The sequence below is a fragment of the Corvus brachyrhynchos genome, unplaced genomic scaffold (genome assembly GCF_000691975.1).
Source record: "Corvus brachyrhynchos isolate BGI_N302 unplaced genomic scaffold, ASM69197v1 scaffold92, whole genome shotgun sequence".
NCBI classification, from domain to species: domain Eukaryota; kingdom Metazoa; phylum Chordata; class Aves; order Passeriformes; family Corvidae; genus Corvus; species Corvus brachyrhynchos.
This window is the reverse complement of record NW_008236973.1, coordinates 583960-593783: the sequence shown is the minus strand read 5'-3', so window position 1 is coordinate 593783 and position 9824 is coordinate 583960. Positions and strand designations below refer to the sequence as shown.

The following is a 9824-nucleotide window of genomic DNA, read 5'->3' as shown; positions in this document are numbered from 1 at the left end:
GAGATACAGCAAAATTAAAAATAATGCCATGCATATACTACAGGAAGAAATACAGTTTTTATAAATTTTATAAAGGTAACTAAAATAAAATGCTCAACAATGAAACAATGGTATTTTAAGATGCTAGGAAACAAGCAGTATTTGTCAGCCTCTTCAAGCTTCTAATGTTAAGCTGGGAGAAAACACATGCATCACTGTGCCTGTAATCAGGGAGCTCTTGACAAACATGAGTTAAGTGCCAGGGAAATGCTGCTTCTGGGCAAAATTAATCTTTCTTTTATGAAAGAAATAATAAAAAGCTGTCTTATTACACATATCATAAGTGTATTTAATAGATCATCCTTCTTTCCAAGCATACCAGATATAGCCTGCTTTTAATCTTCTCCGATTGCTTAGAGCAGTCTGATCTTGTTCTGTGATCATTACTGGCTGTGGAAGTAAAAGCTATTCTTTCTATTACCTTTCAATTACAACCATTTTTCTTGATTCTTCCTCCCTTGACATCTGTTTTGGATCCAATTTTGTTGAGAACCTGGTAACTTATTAAGCCTTAACTTATAAAGCTCCTGTCAGAAGATCTATAAAACCTTTGCAGTATTACAGCTGCCCCTCTAGCACTCAATAAATATTTCCCACCTATTCCCTACAGGATCAGAAAACTTTCTACTTCAGCTTTGCATAGCACCTACACTAACAGAGTTTGTAGGCCACTGCACTCTTCCTGAGCTGAACTGTCTGTACCCCTGAAAGAAGAATCCTGAATCTGCTGATCAATAACACCACTTGAATTTTTGCCCATTTTATCCTTTTGGTAGTCTTCCAGGTGGCTTATCTGGAGAAACTTACACACTTTTAATTTTTTTTATTTCCCTTTAAGAAGACACTAGTATTGTGAAGAATCAAAAAGAATATCTTTTTCATCAGAGTTATCATATGTTAGACAAGGCCTGAAGAAGAAAGTTTATAAAAACCAGGATGCTAATGATCCTGACAGAGTGCTGACAAAATAAGGAGTGCAGACTTTTAGTCGGATTCACTTATTTCATACAAGTTTCCCTTTGCACAGCAAAAAGCACTCCTCTGTTTGCTGCTTTTTATCTTTCAGAACAACTTCTTGTGGGAGTGCACAAAAGGAAAGAAGTTAATTTTACTGTAACTGCCCTCAAAGCAGTGAGAATAGAAAAATAAAGAACTAGTGGGAAATCTTTCAAGTGACACAAAAACTGTTGTAAGTAAAATCCAAGTGAGATGAACTCTTTCAATATCTGAAAACATCAACTAAATTCTACTGGTACTTTGATCAAACTAGTTCCTTGATAACAGATGTAAAAAGCTGAAAGGGGGTTATTCTCCTGGAAGTGTTTACCTCAGTGTTAGTCCATATTCTCTTGTTCAGAAAAAATGTTCTGAAATTATGAGTCATTGAATGGATTCTAATGACATTTTAAGACAAAAAGAGATGACTCATGAGTAGAATAGGGTCGGATAAGAGAAGAGGAGGCTTGACTGACCTGGCTCTCAATTCTTGTAAGAATGGAAGTGCACAATGGGCATTTCCAGCAATACTCCTGGAGCACAGATACTGAACTATCAGAACTTAAAAGTCTGACAGGAGTGGCTCCTCCCTTCTTCACAAAGCCAGAAGAAAACAAACACACAGGTTGTGTTTGACAAGATAGCTTTGCCCTCACTCCCCTTCTGTGATGTGGAGAAGCGCAGAAGTAATACACACACAGAATTGTTTTCTTCAGCCTATTCATCTTTTTGCATGAGCAAACACAGAAATCGCTGGAGTTTCTGGAACCTTATTTACAGTAAGATGAGGCAGTTTGATCCTGTCCAGGTAACATATAGAAATTGAGATCATTTTTCTTAGTGAAACAGATAGAACTCCTTTGTGTTGAACTTGTGTACACAAAGTTACCCTCTATAGATGCCCCAAATTCTTCAACAATATCTTTAAGTTTCTTAAGACTTTTTGTCTAATAGGTTAATTACTTACAGTGTTCTTTGGAATATTTTAGATAAGGTTTGTTTATTATAGAAGTCTAACATCTTTGGAGCATGTTCCATGAGCTCCCTTGATTTTACATTAATATCAGGGCTGAGGGAAAAAGCTCATGTACTGCTGACACATCTTGCACTGTATCAACCACATCAAATGAGTGTAAACATCATTCTCAAAGGCAAAGAAACTGAAATGCAAACAAAGTTTTCCAAAGAGACATACTAACCATGTGGAAGACTGGAGTTGTGAAGTCAGTGGTTTTTTTTGATTTTGCTGACACATTCACAAGTCATGGTAAACAAATGTTAAAATGTTATGTATTAGAAGAAAACCTAAAGAAAGAAAATTATGTGAGTTCTGCTGAGAGAAAGCTGGAGAAGTTCTTCAAGTAGGGAAGGGAAGGGTAGAAGTAAAATAACAGGAAATAGACCAGAATAGGTCAGAATGGAACAAGTTGTAAACTGCAGCATCTTTTTATATAACACTGAGGGCAATCTTTATCTGCACACTTTTTACTTAGAATGAGTAGAAATATTACATGTTTAGAAACGAGCTACATGATCAGCTATTTACATCACTTGTCACATAAAATCCTGCCTATAAGTATACAGCTGCATCAGAAATGGTAAATTTAAAATTCAGTTAGGTATCTCCCATCAATTAAAAGCATATGTTAAATCTCTCACTGCATCACTAGTGATACCGCCTACAATATTGTATTCTCCACTGAATGAAAAAGCAGCAGAGATAAGCATTGTAAAACAGCATTTAAAATGCATAAAAAGCATTTAAAATGCATAAAAAGCAGAAAAAAGAGGTTAAATCAAAATTATATTTAAAAAAATGTTACCACTATCTAGATACCTGAATTAAAACGTAGCTAAAAAAGTAAAAGGGCCTTTCCACATGAAAGCTGTGATATACTAGCAGTCAACATCTCCATTTTCAGACTCATTCACAAATAACACAGAGAGTAACAAAACATACTCCAAGTAATTTGATAGTGGATTAGAAGAAACATTAATTCAGAAACAATAGTTTCACCCATTGATTCATTGGAACAGCCTACAGGGAAGAAAAAAACCATATTAGTCTCTTTCTAGTGTTGGCCTGACTGTCCTTAATCTCTTGAGGTCAAATGGCGTCACAGACCAATGTCATAAGGAAATAAGATCCAGTCATCTTCTGCTTCTCTCCTGCTTTGATGGATTTTCTCCAACTGGCAAAAGGAATGAAATCCAAGACTTCAGCATGAATTTGACCTGACAAAGTCCAACCCTACAGCAACATGTTCTCCCTTCTTCAGAAGCAGTATACTTTCACCTATAGAGTTTAGATTTTAAATTTACCATTTAGACTTGTCGTTACAAATATTTCAATACCATGCATAAACAGCCGTGAAGATGGTTCCTCTATGACTTCTCAGCAATTGCCTCCTCACAGGAGGACTACCTGTTCTGATATTACTGATTGAGTAATGCAAGAGAGTTTCCAAGAGATTCCAAGAATTCATATAATATCCAGGACGCTTCAGATCACCCCCCACTCTGGACACATGGGAGTGGAGTCATCCAAATTAAATACTTAAGATGTATTTTATTTATATTATGTGGACATAATATATATAATATATATTTCTTATATTACAAATATCTGTAATAGCTATCTATATATCCCAAAGTCAAGAGGATACCTGCAAAATGATCAGTAAGGGAACAAACCGGCAACTAGCTCTGTAAGAGATGACTGGAGAAGAGTTACACTACTCCACTGACAGAAATCATCCAAAGGTATCCCATATGGATATTTCCAATGGCTCAGACCAAGTTTATCCTAAAACTACATAAAGGTCACAATAATAAGGAACTCTGGAGTCTCAGAATTTTTACTGAGCTACTGACATGTCAGGATCAGAGTCCTAGTCCTGAAAGCATTACAGACGGCTCCATGGAAACATACACAATCCTGAAGCACAAAGTAGTCCTTAAATTTCAAGCAGTATCACTTTATTATCTTTATTTCATTCCATTTATTTCTATTTTATTCCATTTCAGCCTAAGGGCCCTTAAAGGACAGGGTTAGGAGGGGAAGTTAGTCATACCCTTGACTTCACAGAAGTCAGATGTAACCTACACCTTTCTAAGAATATAAAGCAAAGTACCATTCCAGTATGTCTAAACTGCACAGCTAATTTTTCCTTACTTCATCCCTACCTACAAAAACGATCATCATGTAAGTGTAGGCATTCCAGTACATTCGTTACAAGCTCAACCTGCTGAAGTGATGGCAATGAAGGGGTGTATTATATTGATTAGTCTGAGATACCATGTCAGGGTACTGAAATTCTTGAAACTTTATACTTTGAAATGCAGAAATACAAAACTGCCACCCACAGGCAGCCTCTTGTCAGCCAAGAGACAAGATGCACTTAGCCCAGAGCACGAGGACACAGGAACAGGAGAAGAGTTTGTTCACAGTATCCAGTCTATGTATTTACCCAGGCTTGAGAGGCACGTTTTCAATTTCAAATTTGCACCACTGCTATCCCAGCCCTATCCAAGTCACAGGTCATCTAAAAACCATTAAATGGCTGAAAATAGAAGTACTGTAATCATTTTATCTCATGAACACATAATGAATTCAAGTTTGCCAAGTTCTTCCCTTGTTACTTCGTCATGTTTGTCTGTCATTGAAAATATCTCCAAGTCTAGGCTCAGAAGCTATTTAATCTCTAAAAATAACTAAATTATTTCCCTTTGACTACAAAGCAGACTGTGTTCTTAAATTAGGTGATCCAACATACATTATAAAAGGCAGCTAATTTCCTGACAGATAGGAATAAACTCAAGAAAATGCTGTCAGTTTTCACCTACCAATAATTCTGGATTTCTAAAATATTCCTCTGCATAAAGGACCTGAAAGTAACCTAACAACACCAACCCATGCAATCATACCACTCTTCTCATGTGGCAGTTGAGATATATAATTTATTGTCGAAATGCAGCTACTGAAAATGCTAAAGAAGTGAAAATGGAGAAGATGGGCACATGGCTGAGCCAGAAGAATAAGTTACAGACTTCTCTACAAAGTTAATGTATGCTTTGATTAATTGAGTGTTGACTCCAAATTCTGTTCTATCTATACACAAGAAGTTTTCACCTGAGTTTAGCAAGGCCTTAAGCAAAAGTGTGTCTCCTTAGAGGGGAGAGAAAGAGAACAGAGAAGTGTTAAACTAGTAAGGTGGGCCATCAGGAAACCAGGACTGCAAGAATCATGCTAGAAGGATAACAAGCAAGGAGAAGTCCAACTACAAATTGGGCACTCAGTTGTGAAGAGGCAGGCTTGGGGTCCATACTCAGGTCACAGAATGTTTTTCACATTTTATAACAGTCTTTGAAGTCAGTGAAAAAGCGTCAGTGGGGAAGAGAATGAGAGAGATAAGAAGAATCTTTAGAAGTAACTCAGGAAATATGAATGAGATGCTATGTCACTCCCTCTCCCCAGCTGAATTAACTTAAATTGTAAGTTACAGGGTTAGGATGCTTTTCACTTGGCTCCATTCCAAGTATGTCCTGTGTAAGGCACCTTTCTGGACTCCACCAAGATGCTTGAAATGATGGCAGGAATTGCCATCAATTAGGACATCTGCCAGGCAGGGAAAGTAGGAGTGTGTCCCTTCTAAAATGTCAGGAGTTACGTGAAGGTTACTAGGTCAGCATTTTCTCAGATATTTATGGATTAAAAACTGAGCCATGGCCAAGTGAAGTGAGACGAGGGACTGTCAAGGACAAGTACACCTTGCAAACTTGTTCTTCTCCTTTTGTCTCAGAGATAAAATTATTCTGGGGTGAATTTACATAATGCAACTGGGGTAAAGCAATTTAGTATCCCAAGAAATTAGGACAGGAGTGGTAGCATCTGGTCTCAGAAACATTTAACCAAGGAGAGTTAAAGTTAATACGAGAAATTATGAGAGGAAAGAAAAGAGACATCTAACAATGCAGGTGTGGAGAGCTGATTGTTTAAAGTCACAAAAGGAATGATCAGAGTGGGTGAGGACCAACCTGTAAGCTGAGAACCAGTAGTAATGGGAATCATGAACAAAACTAAGGAGTTTTAAACTGGAGAATGTATGACAAGTAAGTTAATAAGCAAAGGGGAAGGCACCAAATATAAAGCTCTCAGACCATGAGGGTGGTGCAACACTGGAACAGATTGCTTGGAGAAGTTGTGGATGCTCCATCCCTGGAAGTATTCAAGACCAGGTTGGATGGGGCTTTGAACAACCTGTTTTAGTGAAAGGTGCTCCTGCCCATGGCAAGGGGGCTAGAACTAGATGGTCTTTAAGGTCCTTTCCAACCCAAACCATCTTGTGAGTCTATGATCCTATGACTGAAAGTTGCAAACAAACTGAACTGGAATAAGAACCCTGAGAAATAGATACTGAGACTGGGGAGGTGAAATAATAAAACAGGAATGGGGAAAGCAGTAGAGGAAAAGGATGAGAACAAGGAAGGCACAGGCTCAAAGTAATTGAGCAGGCAAATCTCCATGCATCAGGTTCAGCACCCTTCCGCCTCCAGGACTTGGCATGGAATTTAAGATGCCAAAGTCTGGTGTCAGATAAAACTGTAAAGACATCCAATTTTCCATTCATGTCTCCTTATCATCTTAGACTAATGTTTATAGACATGGAAGAGAACTACCTGACTCTACACAGACCACAGTTCAGCTGAGATTTTAAACAAAAATATTATGAAAAATAATTTGTTTTTTAAATCTCCTGCTTTTGCCTTCAGCTGTAGAACATAACTAGATCCCATCCCAAAACATATGCATTTGTCTAATACCTTGCCTACTCCCGGTGACCTCTAAAGAGGGGACTACTTATGAAGCTTTAGAATCTTCACAGATGTGCAGCCATGAAAGTACTTAAGAGGAAACACTGCCAACGGCCCCTGGAGGTATTTGAAGGTAGGGTCTGAGGCTGTCTAGACAGAAACCAAGCTTGTAATAACCAATTCTCCTAACTGACAGCCTGTAAACAAACCTCTCTGAACAGCTTGAGCATAGTCACAGCCTCATTCTCTGGAACTAGACACAGGCAAGAAACTGGAGGACAGATGCCAGGCACCAGCAGGAAACTGCCAGGACAAGAGCATGCAGGTATAACACAATTAATATACCACGTGCATTGATAGCACAATACAACTGCACTTTGTGTTGCATTTTCTGTACAAATGCCATAAACACGGTTCTTCAGAAAAAAAATTAATCACAAGCTCATTGTCAGCAAGACACTTTGTTCCTTATACTTCACAATATTCTTAAGTGTAACAAGGAAACATAATGAAACAAGAAACATTTTACCTTCTTGTCTTTCCAATTCTCTGACCCATTGATTTTGTAGCTGATTACGCTGTGATGATGTCAAATCCATACTATGCCACAAACCCGGGGACAGAGAAACACAAGCCTGTCTGAATAAAATTGCTTTATATCTTCTTTCACACACAAGCTTCATTAAAAAAAAATTCCTTGTATTATGCCACAATTTACTTCTATTGATAATAAAGACATGAAGACACATAAGTATCAATATTCAAGGCATAAAAGTACAAGAAGCAGCAAACTATTTCAACTGTTACACTGTCACAGAGGAAAAAGAACAGATTTTTTAAAAACCAAACCAAACAAACAAACAAAAGCTTTGATAAATGTTTAGAACTATTTTATGAAATTTTAAACTTATAGTCAATTAAAATCAGGTTGGGTAGGCTTATAAAGGATTTAAAGGAAAGGTAGAAACAAATTCCTGAAAGAGAAGGAAAATTGCACCAATAGGATCTAATCTTGTTTGAATTGATTGGCTTGGAAGGCAAGGAAACCTAAAAGCTGAACATGAGAGTAAGGGAGCAGGATTCACAAATAATATGCTGAACAGAAAGTATATGTGCCTATATGAACAGACAAAGAACATACTGGAGAAAAAAGTAGTAGGAAAGGTGGGACAGAGAACAATACAATTTTCAGCTGTCTGCAGAAAAGCAGACAGACAACCAACAGTCTCCAGTTCTTGATATTTTACAATCAGAAAGAACAGCAAAAAGAGTTCACAGCAAAAAGAAATAAACCAGTGTTTTGATTATTTTTGTTACTTTGATATCATTTTTAGATGTTCACTCTAATGTGGAAATTTGACTGATTTTTGCCAGGATGGTTACAGGCAGCATACAGTTAATCTCCAGATGTCTAAACACCCAACAGGGCTGCAATTAAATAAGGCAATGACTAAAAGAGTATCTCTCTATAGTGGGACCAAAAAAAAAAAAACCAAAAAAAGTAAAAAAGAAAGGGCAATCAAAGTAAAAATATATTCTGAATATCAAATCATCCTCACAGGGCAAAGTCTTAGGCAGCTTTTTCTCTCAAAACTTCAGGATAAAGAGGACGGTATGGAACAGCCCTCTCCTGTTTGAGAGGATGCACCTTACTCTCTTGACTTCTCACTACAAGACACACAGATTTAATGTTTAACTTTGCTACTACAATACCAGCAGCCATTATCTTGTTTGAAGGTGAAAATAACTTGGGGGCTTTCTACATGTCGCCACAGCACACAGAACAAAAATATTGCCATTATATTTATGTCTATATATGAACTTAGCAATAGCAACATCATTAGATAGGCAACACAAAAGATACTCCGTGGGATTCAGTCTTTGTATGCAACTTCAGAATAACAAGTAGCATAAGAAACTACAGGGTTATTAAGCAGAAAACGCTACACACATTCATCAGCTTGTAGTCTACCTCAGCAGTATAAAAAAAAACAAAAAGACAAATTTTCTTCCCATCAGAAGACAAAATAAAAGGTAAAATCATCCTACAGGACAAAGCCTTTGTATTTTGTGGTCGTCTACATTTTTTATGTTGTTCTAAAAATATCCTGAGGTACACTGAACTACTAGGCATTCAGGAGTGCTACAAGCTACTAAACAGAGCAGAACAGCTCAGTTACGCTGTTTAAAGCAAATGATACAAAATAATTTAGAGTAAGGGACAGAGACAAGTGAAACGCCACTGGCAGTCACCGCATTTTGGTCAATGTTACCTGAATCTCTCACAACTTTCCAAAGATGGTGCTCCAACAGCAGCACAGTCCTTTTCTTGCTGGTGGCTTCCCCCCAAACAGCCGCAGGCAAACGCGTGTCCCGAAGCCTGTGTCACACATTGCCAACATCCCCACACCGGGAGCAGTAATAAATCCCGACAGCTGCAGCACGAGCAGAGACAGGGAACCACTCACCGGCCCTTATGTAAGGGAGCAATTGTGTAACAGCAGGAGGCACCCACTCAAGGGAGCTACAACCAACCAAGTAACCAACCTGGGAGTACTGTTTACAAACACAGGGTTAGTGGCAGGCTGTTAGCAACCTCTCACTGTTACTAAAAAGTAACCAAAGAGCTCAAAGTCATTCTTAGGAGCCAAAAGGGTCTTCCAAGAGAAAAATGTACCAAGAGGCAGCGGTGCTTTTGCAGCATCATTATAGAAATACATGCTCACATTGCAATGCAGAACTGTCACGAGGTACACAACCCCCAAAATCCTAACCCCACAACACAGCTGTCACCCTGAATAAATATAAACATACCCCTTCTGTAGGTTACTGTCGGGTTCAGTCGGGACGGTCGGTGACGGAGACGAGAGATCTCTATAGGCAGGTCTTGGGACACAGTCGGTTTATTGTAAAAGGCGTGGGTATAGGGGCACTGCTCAGAGCTGCCAGACTCAGCTCTGAGCAGGCCCAAGAGA

At 38.3% G+C, this 9824-nt stretch overlaps 1 protein-coding gene across 4 annotated transcripts in view; it reads right to left on the bottom strand.

Annotated features, from left to right (window-relative positions):
* Positions 1–9769, bottom strand: part of LOC103611784 (protein-lysine methyltransferase METTL21E) — an 18480-nt gene extending 8711 nt beyond the window's left edge. The window contains exons 1-2 of one of the 4 annotated variants that reach the window (XM_017728521.1): positions 9123–9769; positions 7379–7488 (exon numbers count right to left, since the gene is read on the bottom strand). In XM_017728521.1, coding sequence (XP_017584010.1) covers positions 7379–7448 — 70 coding nt within the window. In that variant the 5' untranslated portion in view covers positions 7449–7488; positions 9123–9769. Of the gene's footprint in view, positions 1–7378 lie in introns of all 4 variants that reach the window. The other 3 variants (XM_017728520.1, XM_017728522.1, XM_008629350.2) reach the window with 3 other exon arrangements.
* Positions 9770–9824: the final 55 nt, after the last annotated feature.